The sequence below is a fragment of the Lepisma saccharinum genome, chromosome 26 (assembly GCF_977018435.1).
Source record: "Lepisma saccharinum chromosome 26, izLepSacc3.1, whole genome shotgun sequence".
Lineage (NCBI taxonomy): Eukaryota > Metazoa > Arthropoda > Insecta > Zygentoma > Lepismatidae > Lepisma > Lepisma saccharinum.
In genome coordinates, this window is record NC_139254.1 from 43,470,627 (window position 1) to 43,492,343 (window position 21,717).

The following is a 21,717-nucleotide window of genomic DNA, read 5'->3' on the forward strand; positions in this document are numbered from 1 at the left end:
ACAGTAGTGAGAAAATGTTCAGAAACCTTGCAGAATAACCCCGATAGGGAGTGGCTCGTATTCTGAATACATTCTGTGCAAAGTATACTGAATACTTTCTGCATCTTTATTCTAGAACACTTTTTCAATATAACAAAATAATCAAAAGAAGTAGCACTATTGATAGAGCCATCTTAACATATTTGAATATTAGATCGTATTGATTGATTGATTTGGTGTTTTAGTCCACTTTATGCACAGTAAGGCTAAATTGGGACTGGACCTACAGCTTAAAGTGGGATTCGAACCACTATGTGCCTCCACCGGGTATCGAACCTGGGACCCCTTGATTACAAGGCGACGACGCTACCACTACATCATTGGGGAGGCCCTAGATCATATTGTCCATGAACTAATTATTAAAAGTAGCACACCTTATGGACGTGAAGCCCCAAGAAAATATAGACTGTGATGATAACCAAAGCATTTCATGTGATGAACACTTCACAATTATGCAAAGTGGTGCACAAAAAGGTGGCCCAAATCAGCAGCCTGGAGTAAATATAAATAATGCAGATAAAAATATTATTGTACTACTACTACTACTAATAATAATACTGTAATTATTAATACATGTTTTGGTACACATGAAAAGGTAGAAGGATATGCCAACTTAACAATGAGTGGTGAAGCCTGGTTTCATCTCTCCTGCCACGTAAATTTACAGGACATGTTACTGGTCTGGTGGCAAACACTTAACTTTTAATGTAAAGTAAAAGTAAAATGCTCCCCTGTGCTTTGCACCACACCCTGAAGGCATATAGGGGGTGTGGCATTAGGGTCTCACACATTCTTGATCTCGGCCGAGCTGGCTGCCTTTACCCCCCAGAGTTTCCTCCAGGTACCCACTTTATACGATGCTGGGTGGCCGCCGGAGCCCTTGAACAGTTTGAAAGAGTCCCGGTTCTTCCCCGCCAGGACTCAAACCCGGGTCTCTCGCATGGTGGTGAGCAGCCACTTTTTGACTCCAAAGTCAGGGACGGCCATAATTGGACTGCTATTTTTTGGTAGTTCTGTCAACATGGAACTCTACGTGAACATTTTTGATGAATTTACTGCTCAACTCACTAAAGAGGAAAACAGATATCCTTCCAACAGGACAAGCTGACATGTAAGTAAAACTTCTCATGTTTTCTCCCGGGTTCGAATCCCGTCCTAGACATGGATGTTTGTGAGTATGTCCATTCACATGAATGTCTGCAGGATTTTTTTCCAGGGAGGGGCAAGCAAAATAATTTTTTCCAGTGGTGGGGAGGTGGGCAAAGGAGGCATATTTTCCCCCATAATAGTGATTTCCCCTCAGAAAATACTGCTTCAGTCTAAAATTATCATCTTCCTTCAATGCCCTTATAATAAATAACAAAAATTACCCTGACTGAAATAAAATTGTGTAAAATATATATACTTTTTTTGGTGGACATTCATTTTCCAAGGGGGGCCATGGTCCCCACTTTCCCCCCTTCCAGACGTCCATGTCCATTCATCAATTTCATCACATCACTCATCCCTATCTTCGCAAATTAGCCAAAAGTGGCAAAGTAAATTAAAGCAAATCAATCAATTCTCATGTTTTCATGCTGCAAGTCCATGAGGTTTTCATTGAAGAATGAACAGTTATTGAAAATGTGTGACTGCCACATTCTTCTGACCTTTCAACATGCCATTATGATCTTCGTGGACACTTGATGAGCATGGCACATGAGACAAATCCACACATAATGCAGTAACTGAAGCACATCAATCACGCATTTGCCCTCAACATGTCACTAATTTATGCTGTGGGTACCAAGGCATGATTCCATGTGCACAGCTGTGTATTGATGCTGCAGGGAGCACTTTCAACATCATCTTTGATGGGGCAGTCTTTGCAGCCTCACTCTTGCTTTTATCTTTGAATTATTTGCATTTACTCTATGCTAGTGATCCAGACTACTTTTTCGTGCACCACCCTCAGGTTTACCAGATTGCTGTAAGGAAAATGTAAGACATGCTGTTCTAAAATGTAGGACTTAAGTCAAAATGTAGGAGACAAATCGTTTGCAGTAAAAAATACGCATTACTATAACATTTTCGCAAATAATGTAAAATTGACACATTTTCAATTTTTAAAAAATAATGTCTTTTTCATTACTTCTTAAATTCAAAATTCCCTAACTTGCAATCAATACAAAAATATATAGTTCTTACTACAAGTGTCTTCGGTCATACTACCCAAAGGAGCCAATTTTATTGAAAATGCTCAATCGCGCTGCGATGAAAAGGGTCCTGGGTTCGAATCCCGCTCGGCATTGGTTGTTTGTGAATGTCCATTCATCAATTTCATCACTCATCCCCATCTTTGCAAATTAGCCAAGAGGCACAAAACGCGAAGTAAAATAAACTATTTCAATCAATCCGGGAACTTTTCTAACGGTGGAAGCGGCCCCGGCGCCTACCCAGCGTCGAATAACATGGGTACCTGGGGGAAACCCTGAGGGGTAAAGGCGGTCAGGGGCGTGATGCTGATCACATCACCCCCACTCATGACCGGATCAAGAAAGTGTGGGGCGTTACCCCCAAACCCCCTATACGCCTTCATGGCGTGGTGCTAAGCACAGGGGAACACTTCTTTACTTTATTTCAATCAATCAATTATTGAAAAAGTTGAAGATTAATAGGTGTTTTCTACTCTTATGGCGAGCACTCTACATGCTGGCAAGGGAAGTAGGGAGCGGCAAAGTGAACAATCCAGCGCTATAAGAAACTCAGCAGCCTTTTTAACAAGGTGTGTGTAGTAGTTCATCCTACCACTTCATATCTCTCGGCACCACCACTGTTGTCTGGTTGGTTGTACGGCATATTCCCCATTCCCCAGTTCCCTTGCCAGCTTGAAGAGCACCTGCTGTAAGAGTAGAAAAGAGCTATACTCAATGTATATGAAACTCTGAACAATCAAACACTTTGCAATAATACTAAACCAGTAGACTCTATAACAAATATATTTACTCTCATCAGTCCATTGTACTGATATTAATAAAAGTACTTGCTCAACATTTGCATTATGGCCTGGAATAGGAAACAATTATTCAGCAGCTAACATAATTTGAAATGGTTCCAGAAGTTTTATTTCTGTGAGTTTTTAGTTCACCAAGTTTCTTCTGTATACCTATTGCGTTACAATCAAAATGAATAAGAATATGAAACATCTTGTAGGATTACTTCTATCAGTATAAACGCTAAAGCAGGAAATTCCACGCAGGCATTGAACAGTGATATCAACAGAATGTGACCTCAATTCTTCGTTGACCATACAGGGTGTCAAGGACTTTTGCTATTTTTTTTATTGTATAGTGAATTTACATTATATACCTGTACTGGGATTTGATAAATTTGAATATTTGTACAAATATTTTATAAGATTCAAATACAGATACATAACAATGTAAATTTTCTTAATTTCAACTGTACCTAAATAGGGGACAATTACATATATGTTAAAAAAGCTGAAAAAAAGGAAAGAAAGGTCACAAGAAAGTCAAGAATTTTAGATTTCTTATTTTGGTAGACTCTCTGTTTTAGTGTCAGTCTTTGTTCTAGGCCAGAGGTCGAAAACATTTTTTTGTAAAGGGCCAAACATTAAATATTTTACACTCTGCGTGCCAAGAGGCAAACTGGAGGTTTTTTTAGGTAGGCCTACTTTAAAAAAAAAAATAAATAAACAAGTTTACACAAAGGTGTGTGTGTGTGTGTATATATATATATATATATAAAATGTAATGTAATAGAAATACTCAGTAGACTACAATTGTTGTTTGAAACACAGCTTTACTAATGAGATTTTACATATTTCATCTTTGATAATGTCTTTTCGCAGAGATACAAAGATCAAACCCCGAGCATATGACACTTATTGAATTCTGTTTGATTCTTCTCTTGAAATTTGCCTTTTTGCATGTTATCACACTGCAGATTAATCACTTCCAATTGAAGGTTAGGTGGAAGTTCCTCAATTGTACAGTGAAATGGATTTTGAAATATGGAAATGTCTTCTGAACATGCTTCAAGATCCGAAAAATGTTGCTGGAACCATTGTTTGAGCTCAGAAAATAATTCGCCTGCAAATTTGTGTGGGAATGGAGATTTCACCTCTTGTAATTTTTGACAACATGGGAAATGCACGAAGCTGCTTGACAAGATTTGTAACTCAATGAAAGCCAGTTGTCATCAAAATGACTTTACCGCAGTATAAGTTTCACATATTAGCACTATTTTACCTTGTAGTTTCAAGTTAAATGCATTAAGAAATCCTATGATATCAGCAGCAAAAGCTGATTTCCGAAGCCATTCACTGTTCGATAATAGTGATTGAAATTTTTCTCAATGAGAAAAACAGTCTTCAATCTCTGCTCTGAGTTCAAAAAATCTGAATAAAACTACCACTGTTGAGCCATCGAACTGGTGTATGGTAGGGAAAGTCAGGAAATTCAGCTTGAACTTCTGACAGAAAATCACGGAACTGACGGTGGTTCAGTCCACGCAAAATAATGAAGTTCACCATTGACACAACTGGTTCAAAAACACGATAAATTCAGATATTTCCCACAAAGTACCTGCTGGTGAATAATACAATGAATAACCATAGGCGTTGAACACCTTGAATTTTCACAGGCCTTGTAAATGTTCCCAACTAAGCCTTTGTCTGTTCCACACATATTTTTACCACCATCAGTTGTAACACATTTTAGCTGATACCACTGCAGATTGTACTTCGTTAACGTTTTCTCAACTTCCGTGAACATGTTTTCGCCTGTAGTTCCACGCAAACTATTCATAGAAGCTAATTCTTCAGTCACTTCAAAGTCAGCATTGACTCCTTGAATAAACAGCAGCAACTGTTCAGTATCTGTAGCATCTGTTGACTCATCAAGAGCCAAGGAAAACCACTCGAAATCATTTGCCTTGTTCATTAATTGGTCACTGATGTTGTTCCCAATATCCTCAACTCTTCGAGAAACTGTTCTCGTGGGCTGATAGTATTAAATAAATCTATTTTCTCTGGACACATTTCTTCGGCAGCTACAATCAAACATGATTTAATTAACTCACCATCAGTAAACGGTTTTCCTTCCTTGGCTAACAAATGAGGTATTCGTAAACTTACTTTAGTTGCAGCCTCATTTTCATGAAGAAACTGTGTTGTAATGAAATACGCCATTCTAAAGTCTCTAATTTGACTGATTGTTCCTTCCCCTTTAGTTGGGAATATTGTGTCGAATGCTTAGTCTGGTAATGCCAACGTGTATTATACTCTTTTTAGTACAGCTATAGTGTCAGTGCACAATAAACACGATGCTTTGCCATCTAATTAAGTAACAAAATAATTCTCAATCCACTCTGCCTTAAAAGCACGACATTCGAAGTCCACTTTTCTCTTCTTTTCTGGTTTCAACCACGACATGATGGATGTGCACTGGTATTAAAACGAAAACAAAATGTTGCAGAACAGCGATACCTGTGGCACTGGTAATGCTGCCTAACTAGTAACAGGTGGGCAAGCAGGGAGTGTTGACTCGGTGCAAAGCTAGCTAGGAGCGCCACACACGGTTTTTCTTCCAACTCCTCAACTTGAAGTCGGCCGTTAGAGCACGTAACCAGCCATAGACACAATACGTATCGACAAACGTATGAATATTCCCATACACTGCAATAAATGCTGAAATATTACTTTCATATAATTTTTGCATTTCATTAAATATTATCCCACTTTGAAATTTTTAGGAATTCGGAAATGTAAAGAAATCCATTCTTAGCTCGCAGGCCATAAAGAAAGAGGCATCAGGCCGTAGTTTGCCAACCCCTGTTCTAGGTACAAAACACTTGTTTTTGCAACGTCTGAATCAAAATAAATTTCACTATTAAACTTTGAAGTGCAGTTCATAGAATTGTAACTTAATGATTTCTCTGTGTTTAACCGAAACATGCATTTTCTCAATTCAAATTATGCGATGCCCAAAATGTAGGACATTTATGATTTCTTCCACATTCCTCCCAGATGTACATAAGGCTAAAATGTAGGACATGTCCATGAAAAAGAGGACACCCTGTATATATAAAGTAGTAATGTGAATTCTTTGATTTCAGGCCCAGTTAGGAAACCATTGCTGCACTTACTAATTCAGATGTACCATGGCTTCATCTCTCGGTGAAGAATTTGCTGCATTAGATTTCATAGCACATGAAGCAGTGCATGCTCAAAGATTAGTTCAAAAAGAAAAGGAGTATTGCCTTAGTAAGTATTGTTTTACTTTTATTATAGTATTAAGTTTAATCTGTTTGTCAAAGTAAGGCACTTAACATTACTAGAGCATAGAATTTCATATTCAAGAAATAACCAATCAAATTATTTTAGATATTAATATATGAGCTTGAATATATCATAAATGAGAAGAGAGTAAGATACAGTATTTGTGAAAGTACTTGAATTATTTTTGACACAACTAGATTTTTGTGCTTCAAACTACCAGCAAGGAAAATACAGGGCAATTCAAAATTATTCATCCAATTTCATATGGGACTATTGTTCAAGTCACAGTGGTACTAATTCAATAATGTAAGGGAAAATTCATATCATGCCTTGCAAGTGCTCTATGTGACTTCCCTTAGTAATACAAAGAACATTAAGGTGTTATGACCGAATTAAAGTTACTGTCACACACACACATACAGTCCAGCATGTTACTTCTCACACACTCCATGTTTGATTTCCTCCATAGTTGTGGACAGTGGTTGCAAACTACACAGCATCTCGAATATAACTCCTTTAAGAGTAGGAAGCATGGCCTAATGTCAGATGACCTAAGCGACCAGAAAGCCTTTTGCTCACCTCTAGCCATTTTACTTGACACTATACTGGAGAGTGGCATCTTTCATTGTTGGCATCTACTGGAATTTCATGAGTTTCCTGAAAACACATTTTGTAAACACGAAAAACATATTGCCATTCGAAATTTGTTAAATACGGTAATTGAATAAATGTATAACAGTTAAGTGCAGCCTTTTTGTTGTTGTTTTCCATCTCTTGTCATTTTCTGTAACAAGACACCAAGAAGGTACTTTGCTTTCTATCTTTGCACTTGCACCAAAGTAAATGGTTGATTGCCTGATAGAAACTTTTGGGCAAAGTAAATATGAGTTAAACCTAGGAAACCTAAAAAAAAAAAAGTTATAAAAAGATGATAAAACTTGCAAAAATACTAACAAAAATTATCAGTAACCCAAAAAAGTTTAAGTGCAAAATGAAAACAATGTTTTAGTGGTTATGACTGAAAGAAAGTGATTACTATTATGTTTAGCCCCAAAAAAGATAAAGACTTGTCATCAACTTCCCAGCCCTGCGTTACAATTTATTTGTTGTGAGTAGCTTAGATTTGATTATTTTAGTATGTCCTTCACTTTCTGTACTCCGCTATATGTGTATGCAGTTTATGTGTTTTCCAAATTTAACTTACAAATTTTGCCACTTGTGCATAGAGTTTGAAATGAAGAAAATGTAGATGGTGGTAAACCTCAGAAAATTTATTTATTTATTATTACCTTCAACAGAGGTATATCCTCAAATTACAGAAGTTGTACATAATAATAAAAATAATAATGAATAGTAATTACAGAATTACAATACAACTTAAATTATGATAGATACATATGCAATCTATTCACAAATTGTATTCATTCGTATCATGCTGCAGACGTGAATCGAACCTAGGACTCGGGCATCATAAATAAATAAGCTAATCACGTTATAAAAAGGGTCCCACTGAAGCATTGAAAAAGAGCTTCTTAAAAGCTCACCGCGACAGCGTCCTTCAGCGGAGTTGGAAAAACTCCGTTGACATGGCATTAGAGAAATGAAATCAGAAATCAGCGTTCTTCCTCAGAATTGCTGTTGCCAAAGGACGCGATCGAGTCAACCGTCATAACAGCCGATAGTTCGAATTTCATTTAAATAGGTCGCGTGAGAAAATATCAGGCTTAGTTGTCTTCCGTTTTCCGTCAGATGAAGTAGTTACAAAATAACTTCGTTTCTAGTTGTTTTCAGTTTACGTTGAATCCGGTTATCGCGAGAGAGCTCCACAGGCATCATAAGTTTAGAAAAAGGAGCGAACGAACGATCGGAAGTTAATGTTATCGTTTAGAATATCGGTCTACGAAAGTACAGAGTTTGGAGCCCGGAGTTGCTCCCTCATCCGTTTTCTTACAGAGTAGGACCACGTCGATCCAAGGACCAGCGGAGAAGAGATCGCCGTAGAACTCCAGGTAAAGAACATACCTTGCCTTTCCTTCCCCTGCCTGTTCAGTCAAAGGTAGTGTTTTTAAATATATGTCAGTGTGTTCTTCTTTATGGGGCTAGTCCCCTTGCAGTTACAACGTTCCTCTTGCCTAGCAAGGGAGTGGCTAAAGGCTGTCATAGCCCATCAACAATCCCCCTCTTAGACTTTATACGTGGTGGAGGTTTTGTGCGGCTTTTTTTTTTTCATACATTTCGCCCCGCGAAATGCATGAACGAGATTATTGTTGTTATTTTTTGAGCTTATTTTCTAAAATTGCGTAACTTTACTTTTTGTTGTTGTTGTTGTTCGACTTTTATTCCTTTTAGTATGTTTCATGTCGTCCAACGAGTTAGACGACCCTCTTAATCACACCTTTCGTTCTCTTCCCTTCCCGGACGAATTAGATGAGACGCTCGATCATCTCGCGATTCTAGCCGAAAACGCGGTCGGCTTTCGTCATAACGACACAGGCCCTACGGCCGCATCAACTCCAATTCGAAGCCCCATCTTGCTTAATCGTCACACATGGGAGCGTCCCGCGAGTACCTTGGCTCGAGTCCCACAGCACCGCCCAAGGATGGCTTTTTCCGGGTTTCTGAACCCGTTTATGCTTGACGACGTGCAGTTTAACAGCACGACCAGTGAGGACGTTTGCTGCTTTTTTTGACTGTGTCGAGAGTCTCGCCACCCTTAACGATTGGGATATGCTGACGAAACTCAAAATGGTTCCGGTGCTGTTGGCAGGTCCGGCGCTTCGTTTATTCGAAGCCTGGAAAACAGCGCAGGCCGGTAGGGTGTTTACCTACGATCAGCTGAAAACCCAGCTGATTACGGAATTTACTGGCTCCGTAGATAAGTTGCAGTTGGAGGATCAAATTAAAGCTCGCCTCCACAAGGAACGGAGAAGCCGTCACGGACTACATCCATGACAAACACCTAATGTTGTACCGCCTCGATCCCGAGATGTCTCCTGCCACCCAAATTAAACACCTCACCTTAGGCCTTCAGCCCGAGTTTATCCGGGAGACATATAAAAAGGAATATGCTTCCATCCCGGATTTTGTACAGGATCTAAAGGCTTTCGAGAAATTGCAATTTCTTATTCGGAAGCGCAAAATCCAGGATTTATTGTCGGAAGCGAACACCGACTCCCTCCTCGCCCAGCTGAGAGCGCCACCTTACAGCACACATGTGAGACCAGAAGCGCCGGTGCTCTCTCCCGAGGTTGCGCTCTCACGCGATAGATACATATGCAATCTATTCACAAATTGTATTCATTACAGAAGTATAGACATACAAAACAGTTTATAAGTAAAATAAGGAAAATAATAATAATCATATAATCTTGAGTATAAAAACAGTTTTTATGTATTAACTATTGCATATTCGTACTTTCATTGATTGATTGATTGATTTAGTTTATTTTACTTCGCGTTTTGTGCCTCTTGGCTAATTTGCGAAGATGAGGATGAGTGATGAAATGATGAAATTGATGAATGGACATTCACAAACAACCAAGCCCGACCAGGATTCGAACCCGGGACCCTTGGCGTCGCAGCGCAATGTGCTAACCACTCGGCCACAGGGTCGGGCTCGTACTTTCAGAATTGACTCTAATGTTTTCTTGTAAGTTAAGAATGGCATTGAAAAATCTATGGAATGATTACCAATCATAATTTCATTATACATGTCACAAATTCTATTAATCGGGCAACTCTTGAATTTTGGATTTTTTGGAAATTTAGGGATGAAAATATTTCTACCACGGAAATTATTCTTCCTTATATTAAACTGAAGTTGTTCAAGAAATAAACTATTATCTAATATGCCGTTTACTGTTTTGTACACAAACAATTGATCTAACAATTTTCGCCTATTACTAAGAGTTTCGAAATTGAATTCCAGAAGGAGGTCTCTGTAGGGTGTTGTCATTTGTGGTGGTCTATTATATTTTTTAGAATATAAATATCTTAGAAACCTTTTTGGAATTCTTTTGAGATTATTTTCATAAGATCAATAAAGAGGGGACCATATAATAGATGCATACTCAAGTTTATTTCTCACTATACTTTTATATGCGGTTTTAATACAGTCAATATCTCTAAAGTTCTTCGTACTTCTTATAACAAAACTTAGCGTTTTGTACGTGTTTTTAATCACAAGTGAGACATGTTGTTTAAAAGTCAGGTTACAATCTAAGTGCACACCAAGGTCTTAAACTATATCTGCCTATGCAAATACTTCACCATTAATAGAGTAAGTAGATTGAGAAGTAAACCTTTTATTCGTCAATTGCATGAAACAACATTTGTTTATATTGAAACTAAGATCGTTTACACAACTCCATTCATATAACACATCTAAGTCTGTTTGAAGTTTTAACAAATCCTCTCTGTTGTCAATTTGTTTGTATAGTTTTATATCGTGTTCGTACATAAGACATTTGGAGTTCTTAACATGAGACGCTAAATTATTCACAAACAAGCTGAATAACAGGGGTCCAAGATTTGATCCTTGGGGAACACCTGAATTCACTACATATTCAGCAGATGTAGATTGTTTGCATGGTACATATTGTTTCCTTCCTTGCAGATATGATTTAATTAGATTTAAGAAATTAGTTGTTAAACCAAAACTTGAAAATTTTTCGCAAAAGAATGTCGTGGTTAATTTTGTCAAAGGCTTTTGCACCATTGATCTACAGTAAAGTGCATCGAAAATATTTTGCCTAAAATTTACTAAATTTGTTGTGTTATACCTACAGGGATAGAAACCATGTTGAGTATTGTGTATGTAACGTTTAACATCTTGAATACAAGATTTGTTCAAAAACTTTTGCTGGTGCACATATTATGGCTATTAGCCTATAATTCTCTATTTTTGTATTTTCATTTGTTTTTAAAATAGGACAGACTCTTGTTAATTTCCATATCTTAGGAAAATTCTGCGTCTTTATTATTAAATTATATATCAGACATGAAGGTGATTTGAATACCTCTGCACAAGTTTTGATTACATCATATAAGGAGGAATTCCGTCTGGCCCAATGGTCTTTTTTGGTTTCAATTTTTTAATCACATCCCAATATTCCTTGTCGGTAATTCTATTATTTGAAAGTGGATTAGATACCTGTAGTTCAACTTCCTCAGTTATGTCATATGCACTTTGATAATCAGTATAAACAGATTTAAAGTAAGAAGCAAAGCTATTTACTATTTCTTTATTTGTTTGTAATATTGTATTACCGTACATCATACCTTGGTTTGAAATCATATTTCTACCCTTTTTATTTTTTACATAATTCCAAAACAGTCTACTGTTATTCTTGATACTCTCCTCGGTTTCCCTTAGATACACGTTGTATTCTCTATTTATAAGTGATTTACTCTTTTACGAGTATCTTTATATTTTATTCTGCTATAATTATCAAATTCCATTTGTTTCCTGTAACACTCTTTAAGTCTTAACATATCCTTCATTTCTCGACTAAACCAGGGAGGGTATTTACTGTTTGAGTGGATTCTCTTTGTTGGTACTGTAGAATTTAAAACTGAGTTAACTCTAACATTGAAATATTACACAGCGTCATTTACATAATTCATACTACTAATAGGTTCCCAATTTGTATCTCGAAACAATTCATACATTCGGCGGAAATTTGCTTTTTCAAAATTTAACATTACAACTGGATTAGTTCTTGAGGTTTGTTTTGTTTTTGTATAATTCACACTTGCAATTAATGCCGGATGATGCATATCTTCGTTTACAAGAGGTAATTCGTCTGTATTTACTGTAACACATTCCCATAGATTAGTTAAAATCAGATCAAGTGTTCTATTGTTTTTATTTTTATGTTATTAATAGAATGCAAGTCATAGATAGACAAAAAATTACCTAAAGCTCTGTATGAAGGTCCTCCCGTCTGTAGATTATAACTTGAATCTACAATATATGGTAAATTGAAATAAACAATAATAATAATATTTTTACCTTGTAATTCTTCATTGTTATCGAATAAGTTATAGAAATACATATAATCATCTACTGCTGAGGAAGGTGTGAAATACACAGTAATTATATACGACGGTCACTATTTATATTTTGAGCCTTGGCAACACTGATTGAAGTTAGGCGCGATTTGACGTTTGCACGGAATCGTCTGGCATTATTGACCATAACGTACTTCAAATGTTTTGTCAATAGCTTGATTTGTGTTGTTTATGTTGCCTTGGAGATTGCACGACAACAATAAAATGGAATTAACTCGTGAACATTTTCGTGTGATGTTTTTTTACGATTTTCGACGTGGATTATCAAGACAAGAGTGCATCGATTAACTTACTTCCACATTTGGCGATGAAGCCCCATCCTTTGCCACTGTGAAACGCTGGTATAACGAATTTAATCGTGGCCGCCATTCGCTCACCGACGAGATTCGCGAAGGTCGTCCAAAATCAGTTGTTGTTCAAGAAAACATTGATGCTGTGCAAAACCTAATACTGCAAGATCGTCATGTGACATACTGTGAGATTGAGGCAACCATAGGCATTAGTTCCACCAGCATATATAAAATATTACATGATCATTTAGCTGTGAGAAAGATATGTTCTCAAAAACTCAAAAAGACGCTCGCGTCAATTGGTGCAAACAAATGCTCAATAAATACAATCGTGGTGCTTCAAAAGAGGTATAAAAGATTGTAACAGGTGACGAATCATGGATATATGCATATGAGCTGGAACGTAAACAGCAGTCGACTGTATGGGTGTTTCAAGATGAACCCAATCCAACAAAAGTTGTTCGCGCTCGAAGCACATCGAAACAAATGGTCGCCTGTTTTTTCGGGAAAACTGGTCATGTGGCAACTGTGCCTTTAGAGGAACGTAAAACGGTCAATTCTGAATGGTACACAACAATTTGTTTGCCAGAGGTCTTCGGTCAAATACGGAAAACAAACAAACGCCATCGGATCATTCTTCATCAAGACAATGCCAGCTGTCACACATCTCGTCTAACAACCGACTTTATGAACAGTCAAAAAATCGAATTGATGGGTCATCCACCATACAGTCCTGATTTGGCACCCAATGACTTCTTCTTGTTCCCGAATGTCAAGAATAAATTGCGTGGGCAACGATTTTCGTCGGCGGAAGACACCGTTGATGCGTTCAAAAACCATATTATGGAGGTGTTTCAAGAAGATTGGAAAGACTGCTTTGACAAATGGTTCGAACGAATGCAAAAGTGTATTGACCATAAAGGAGAATACTTCGAAAAACAATAAAGCAGTTTTCAATGCCAAATTCCTCAAAATATAAATAGTGACCCTTGTAGTATTTTTTTTATAATCTAGACATGATCTGTGTCACTTTAACACAGATCATGTCTAGATTATTGCTTAATACAACATTGTCAGCTTTTATGTTTTGTGTAATGGCAATTAATACTCTGCCACCTCTATTATTACTTTGTTTATCATGTCTAAACACTTTATAGTTTTCAGTAAACAATTCAGTACTGTATACACTGCTATGCAGCCACGTTTCTGTAATGGCAATTATGTCATAGCTACACATGGAAATAAAATTCGTGAGTGTTTGTGTTCAGGCCCCTCACATTTTGATAATAAATTGTGAAATACTTTTGTGAAGCCATTCCAAATTATACTAACTTATCAACATCTTCAATTGTTTTCAGAACAAAAATATCCCTATCCCTTTCTCTTTTTCTTAATTTTATAGACTCTGAACCATCAACCCATAAGTATGCGTAGTTTTTCTCTCTTTTAACTTTCCTGGCATAGCCATAAATTTTCTTCCTGAGGTGAGTGAGACTTTGATTAATATATACAACATCGTTATTTGTGTAGCCCAGATGTGTGCAGTTTAGATTTCTCTTAACTTTACGTCTTTCTATTATCTTATCTCTGACTACACGTCTAACAAACTTAACAATAATGCCCGCCAATTTCTGTTGCGGAAGTTTTTCATTCTGTGACATATGTCAGTCATTTCAATTTTCTACCTTTACATCTAGTACTTGTCTTACTTTCTTTACAATTTCGTAGGAATGTTCATTCAAGTTTTCTGATACACCATATATTTCAAGCGTATTTCTTCTACCATACTGTTCCAGATCATCTAGTTGTAGCTGTGTCTCCTTCAATTGCCTCTTTAATAACAGATTCTCACTTTCCAACACTTCTATCTGCCCTAAGCATGCACCTATACTATTATTAGTTCAGCATTTTCATCCAATTTCTCGGGAGCAAGTTTTAGTGTCTTTTCTAGTTCACTTTCTGTTTCTTCTTGCTGCTGCTTCAAGTTTTTAACTTCATTTGTAAGAGCTTGTAACAGTTCATAGACGTTCGTTAGGGATGGATTCACTACCTTAGCTGGTTCCTCCGCACTTTCAAGAAGTAGACTACTGTGCCGTTCTTTCATGCATTTTGTACATCCCCATTCCCTGTTTTCAGATTTTAAATATCCCACATCACTTTCCTTTAACTGCACACATTTCATATGATACAAATAACAACCACCACTGCACTGTATTTTGGATGGAATATCCTGTCTTGATACAGGTTTGAAACATTCCTTTTTTTAACATCGAGAAGTTTCTAACGGTGGAAGCGGCCCCGGCGCCCACCCAGCGTCGAATAACATGGGTACCTGGGGGAAACCCTGGGGGGGGGGGGAGGGTAAAGGTGGTCAGGGGCGTGATACTGATCACATCACCCCTACTCACGACCGGATCAAGAAAGTGTGAGGCGTTACCCCCACACCCCCTATACACCTTCATGGCGTGGTGCTATGCACAGGGGAACACTTTTTTTACCTTTTGATTTTTTAAAGTGTTTTATGTAATAGATGTCATGTCAAGTTGTTCCATTCAATTTTTTTTCACATAGGAAAAGTGTACTGTTTAAGGTAACTTTATGAAATGCCACATTTCCATTCCTTTCACAAGATGTAACATACCATGAGCATATTATCACTGTCTAGTCTTAAAATTGATTTGTGATGGGGAAAATTTTGATTAATCGAATAACTATTTTAGTAATAGATTCTCAGGGAAGAGGAAATTTTCTTTCCCTGGCTGGGAATAAATTTTGAAATATAGAGTCTAGAGGAGGGGAGGAGTTACATAGCTTGCCCCCCCTTAAATTCCACCAGTGGTTGTGCAGTATACATTTCACAAGATAATTCTTCACATATTAATACTTTCTGCCAACAAGTTTATTGAACTTCAAATGTACTTTGACACTCATTTCCAGTATTCAAAATGATTTCCTTTTCTTCCTGTAGGTAAGCGGTTAGCACTTCACACTACGGCACCAGGGCCTCCCCGATGGCGTAGTGGTAGCGTCGTCGCCTTGTAATCAAGGGGTCCTGGCTTCGATACCCGGTGGAGGCACATAGTGGTTCAGATTCCACTTTAAACTGTAGGTCCAGTCCTGATTAGCCCTACTGTGCATAAAGTGGACTTAAAACACTAAATAAATGAAAATAATAGTACGGCACCAGGGGTCACAGGTTTGAATCCTGATCTCTGCATGGGTGTTCTTTGTGAGCATCTCTTGATCATTTTCATCATGTCATCACTCATCTTCTTCATCACGATGAGCCAAAATTGGCAGAAAAGCAACATAAAAAAACTTAATTCAGGCAATCAATCTGTATGCGAAGTGAAAGAAATTTGTTAATACTGTTGTTTTGTAATGAAAAGGTTCTAGGTTTTGATCTGTATTGGAGGTCAATTGCACAGTGGTTCAGATCCCACTTTAAACTGTAGGTCCATGCAGTCCTGACTAACCTTGTTAATCATAAATTGCACTAAGAAAAAAAACATAAATTTTTTGACATCAACATTTAAAGCATGGAGAGTTAATATCTTTGATGCTTTGCAGATTTGAAGAATGTGATATCATCTCTGGATGCTGACTATCAAACAACCCAAAAGGAGAAAGCTGAATTCGTTTATAAGTTGGAAACTTTAAAGATAGAGGAAGTAACCTGGAAAAACATTCTAAATAGGTAAGGTAGCATGTACTTCTTGTTTGCTAGGTGGACTACTCAAATAGCTCTTTCTATTCATGATGGATGAGGTAAACATGCTTTAAGTATTACATACATAAGCTTTCGTGTTTCCATGTTGCAGATTGGATAGTTTTTTCCGATTAATTTCTGTTCAGTCACCATCGGTCGGCAGGCTGGCCCCATGGCAGAGTGGTTAGCACATTGCGCTACGACACCAGGGGTCCCGGGTTCAAATCCCAGCCTGGCCATGGACATTTGTGAGTATCCATTCATCAATTTCATCATATCATCACTCATTCCCATCTTCGCAAATTAGCGAAAAGTGGCACAAAAAGCAAAGTAAAATAAAGCAAATCAATCAATCAATCCAGTCACCATGGCCTTAGTGAATGAAGGCAGTGAGCCTTCGAAATTAATTGGAAAGAATTATCCAATCTGCAACGTGGAAACTGAAAGCTTACGTATGCTATGGTTCTTTCTATATTTATGTTTCTCATATCATGTTTCATAGGTGTCACTGTCTACTCGTATAGAATTGCAGCTGTTAAACTTAGTTCCTCAGTTGCGTATATGCTGGTTTTAACAATTGAGTAATCTCCGAGCCTAAAGTACCCACACACTCCCCCCCTCCAGTTTTCTCAAAAACCCTCCTAAACTTTTTGACCGTTTAGCCTCTAACATTACACTTGCACCCCCTAAATACAAAGTCACACCCCCAGATGAAACATTTTTCATAAGTATCTTCTCCTAAAGTCTCCCTGCTAATTTACTTCTGCATCCATATCGGATTTATGAATATTGTTTGGAAAATTTTATCTTATTGCTGCTACCACTATCAATTTATTCTTGTGATTACAGTTAATCTACATGTAGTATTTCAAATAATAAAAAAAACCTGTAAAACGTAATATAATTTGAAAGTAATATGCTCGTGAAATTAAAACCCTCAATATTAACTTAAGTGCAAAATTCAAATTACCCCAGTACTCAGTTACTTGTGTATTCCTGATTTTTTCCTGATTATTTTCATTATGTAGGGTGTCATTAAAATTTAAATTTTCAACTATTCCAAAAGAAGTAAGTTCTGATTTTTAGTGTTTCTCAATACTTTGTATTCTGTTCACATACATTCATATACAAGGGTCAGTCAGTGGAAAACAGGCCACCTTGTATATCTCGACGTATATATGCCGCAGCTCCATGAAACTCCTGCTACTGGAAGGGGGTTCCGTTGCCACCTCGTAGATGACAGTCACGTCACAGGCTTGTGTGAAGCAGTTCGAGTGTGAGCTCTATGAAGTGCAGACATGCAGGGACTTGCAGTCTGGCATATCATGGAGGCCAGTAAGGAAGACCAGCGAGCAGGCATGTGTTTCCTGGTGGCGGAAGTATGCGAAACATTCACCGTCGAATGATGGCAGTGTATGGGGAATATTGTTTATCTCTGTTGCGGGTGAAGGAGCGGAGTCGGAGGTTTCGCAAAGGATGAACGTCCCTGCAGGACGATTCACGACCTGGACCATCTGTCACTGTCGCAAATTATGACCTCATCCAGTGTCTGAATGATGTCATTCAACATGGTCGGTGGTGTACAGTGGAGCATGTTGCACAGACCACAGGGGCACGACATGGTGTTTAACATCATGAGACACTGCCTTTAGTATCGGAAGATGTGCGCACAGTGGGTTCCCCACAATTTGACTGCAGAACAACAGCTGTTTGGCATGGGAATGGCACTAGAGATGCTCCTCTGATACAACCAGGAAGTCAGTGATTTCCTCTGTTGAATTGTCATGGCGGGATGAATCCGTGTGCCATCTGTATGAAGCAGAAACCAAGCACCAAAGTCCGCAGTGGAAGCACCCGCACTCGCCACCGCCGAAGAAATCATAGGTTCGAAGGCCATGCAGAATTTCTGCGGCCACTTGCTCCTCACATTGTCCTTTGACCGCAAGGTGCACCTGATCAACGAATTTTGTGAGAAAGGGGCAACCGTTACTGACGAGCCTGTGTCAGACCATCTAATCCAAGAGACCAGGTTTGCTGTCGTCCGAGGTGGTGGTGTTGCATGATAATGCATGTCTGCATACGGCCTACGTTCCATTGACCTACCTCAATGCCTATCAAGATTACTTTTAAGGTGAGCACATAATTTCATAGTTGTACAGTGTGGCCTGATTTCCACTTACTGACCCTTATATTTAGTTTTTCTTTGTTTATTTTTAATCCTACTTATAAATCCTACGTATCACCACACCATTAGCCCAGTCAATAAAGGACATAAAAAGGCCAATGTCGGGAATAATTCCAGAAAGCTGAATTTTGGTCAGTTGTTAAAATACTATTAGTAGTCCAAAATCCCAAAAGTCACTGCCTCTCCTCATGGTGCTTCCCCCCAGTGCCCCCCCCCCCCCAACATCAATTTTGCAGGCTCTGCACTATTGGCTTATATCTCCGTAACCAATGGTTGTAGACAGATAATTTTTATTTAGCTTTAAACCTCATTAGATGGGCTTCAAAAAGAATCAGTCCAATTTTTCAATTATGTTGGTGGTTTTGCTGTAATTTAAAAAGTAATCTTCGAAAAGTGATTTTTTTGTAGTACTTCCTAAAGTTTTTGGCTTGTAACTTTTGAATAAATTAAATGACGAAGAAATTGTTTCCAATAAAAGTTGCAGCCTAATTTATAAGCTTTAAAACGATATAAGTTTTAATGTATTTTAATGAAATATACACCATAAAATGTGTCTCCAAATGGAGGACAGTACCGAACAAGTGTGTCATTATCACAATCCGGCGGTTAAGTCTGGAATCATTGACTGCTTGATAAAAGCAAAAGACTTAATAGAGTTAATTGTTATACAACTTAAGACACGTTCAGTGGAGTAGCCAGTCGCCATCTATGTGATCGTGAAAAGAGAGTGCCATATTGGATATTTTTGATTTGATATATCTCCGGAGTAGTGGCACCTATCAACTTCTGGTTTTCTCAGAAATGCTCCAAGTAGTGTAAACTTTCAAAATATATCAACAAATTTATTTATGAAGAACAAAAGTAGTAGTTTTGTAAAAACTCACTATTTATAATATTTTATGTGAATAACTGCTAGTAGAAAGTTTTAATAATTCTCGAACCAAACAATAGTATTTTATATTGTGTAAGGTTATGAAATGTTGGTTAGAAGACTTTAGATGAACTAAATCCTTAAAATACTATTTTTTATATTTATACATTTATCTTAAATAACATTTTTAAGAGAAATACAGTTTATATACATCCCAATTTGATTTTTGAAAATAGTATTGAAAGGCAAACACATATTCATTGTAATTTATGATACGAAAATAGTAAAAATTATTTAGGAAAGATTTTGTTATGAATTTCTGATGAGATCATCTCCCTTCATTGATCAGGTCTTAAAATCCCATTCTTCAAATTCACAATATATAGTGGAGACAAGATTTTCCAATCAGCACTTGGAACGTCCAGTGTACTGTTTACTTGCGTTTACTTGCTTATTTTACGATTTCTCTGTTGTTACCAGCAAGTACATAGTATTGTCAGCCATTGAGGTATCCAAGGACCACTGTCCTTCGGTACTTCTCCACAGAAATCAGCAGAGCTGGGTTGACAACAAGTGCACTTACAACAAAAATAACAAAGTGCTTGAGGTTCTTTCATGAGACAGAAATTTTATTATTCTAACATCCCCATGTTGACAAAAGTGGATCAAAATAGCCCATTCTAACCATGGCAATACAAGTATAAACGATTGGAATGTTTCCCAATAACTACAGATTTCCGGATGGCCTTGACCTCAAAACACTTCTCTCTTCATAAACTTTTATCCTTTCGTGTAATATCTAAGAAACTAAAAGTTAAAATAAACAAAATGTAGAAAAGTATTTGGACCTAAAAGGTATGAAGAGACAGGTGAGTGGAGAAAGTTACATAATTTAGAACTACATATGTATTCATGTCCAGATATTATTCGAATAATTAAATCCAGAAGACTTAGGTAGGCAGGCCATGTGGCACGAATGGGAGAAGAAAGAAGAGTTTACAGGATTCTTGTTATGAAAATTGATGGTACGAGACCTGTAGAAAGGCCAAGACAAAGATGGAGAGATAACATTGAGATGAACCTAAATGAAATCGGTATGGATGGAAAATATTGTATTGATCTTGCCCAGGATAGGGACAGATTGAAGACTTGTGTTGCTCCAGCCATAAACCTTCGGATTTAAGAATGTTAGAGAGAGAGAGTGAGTTACTTAAGCTCAGAACCTTTCATCCTTCAAGATTGGATGAGTTATGAACTGCAAGTAAAGAAACTGCCTGGCATCACGTGCACATCAGACTACAATGTGTGTACTGTACAAACTGCATAAGGATGTATACCTTGTCAATTGTAACACAGAACCTGACTAAAGATATCTCAATTTGGAAGACTGGTGCAAGCAAGAAATTAAGAAAGCCCATAACCCTCAGTGTGACAACTAAATAAGACACAACTTCACATTGTTCACCTGGGAAAGAGCCTTCATGAAATAAACCTCTCATTTCACATCAAATCTCTGTGCTATCTGCAGTGGGTTTTTCACGCTCAAGACCATTACAACCAAGCACAGAGTACTATACTCTGTCCTGGGAATCTATGGTGCAAGCGAACGAAGGTACGTCTCTGCGCAAGAGGGGCTCGAACAATGAAAACTTGCGAATAAACAGGATTGTGGGGGGAGGGTTTGGAGATACTGAAGTTAACAGCTGTTTGTATCAGCATTTACTGCTTTGCTACACACACTCACTTTCTCCCCTTCTCTACCATTATGTGCGGCATTACTCCAGAGATTACTGGGATAGTACCTATACTACATTATCCAAAAGTAGGATTTGAATTGAAGACCTGATTAAAAAGAGAACCGATATGATCAGTTCAAAACAACATAATTTCTGAAACAATTTTCAGTATTTTCGTTTCATCAATTACAATGAATGTGTTTTTTTTCTTTCAAATAATAAATCAATTTAACACTATAAATTTAAATAATTTCTATTTTCAGAAATCAAATTGGGATGTATATAAACTATATTTCTCTTAAAAATGTTATTTAAGGTAAAGGCATAAATATAAAAAGTAGTATTTTAAGGATTTAGTTCATCTAAAGTCTTCTAACCAACATTTCATAACCTTACATATAAAATACTATTGTCTGGTTTGAGAATTATTAAAACTTTCTACTAGCAGTTATTCACATAAAATATTATAAATAGTGAGTTTTCTACAAAACTACTATTTTTGTTCTTCATAAATAAATTTGTTGATATATAT

At 37.3% G+C, this 21,717-nt stretch overlaps 1 protein-coding gene across 3 annotated transcripts in view; it reads left to right on the forward strand.

Moving 5' to 3' along the window:
• Nucleotides 1-21,717, forward strand: part of LOC145979374 (uncharacterized) — a 124,455-nt gene that overhangs the window by 23,263 nt on the left and 79,475 nt on the right. For all 3 annotated transcript variants that reach the window (XM_083112240.1, XM_083112242.1, XM_083112241.1), the window contains exons 2-3: nt 6,160-6,307; nt 16,255-16,381. In XM_083112240.1, the coding sequence (XP_082968366.1) occupies nt 6,205-6,307; nt 16,255-16,381 (230 nt within the window). In that variant the 5' untranslated portion in view covers nt 6,160-6,204. The remainder of the gene's footprint in view (nt 1-6,159; nt 6,308-16,254; nt 16,382-21,717) is intronic.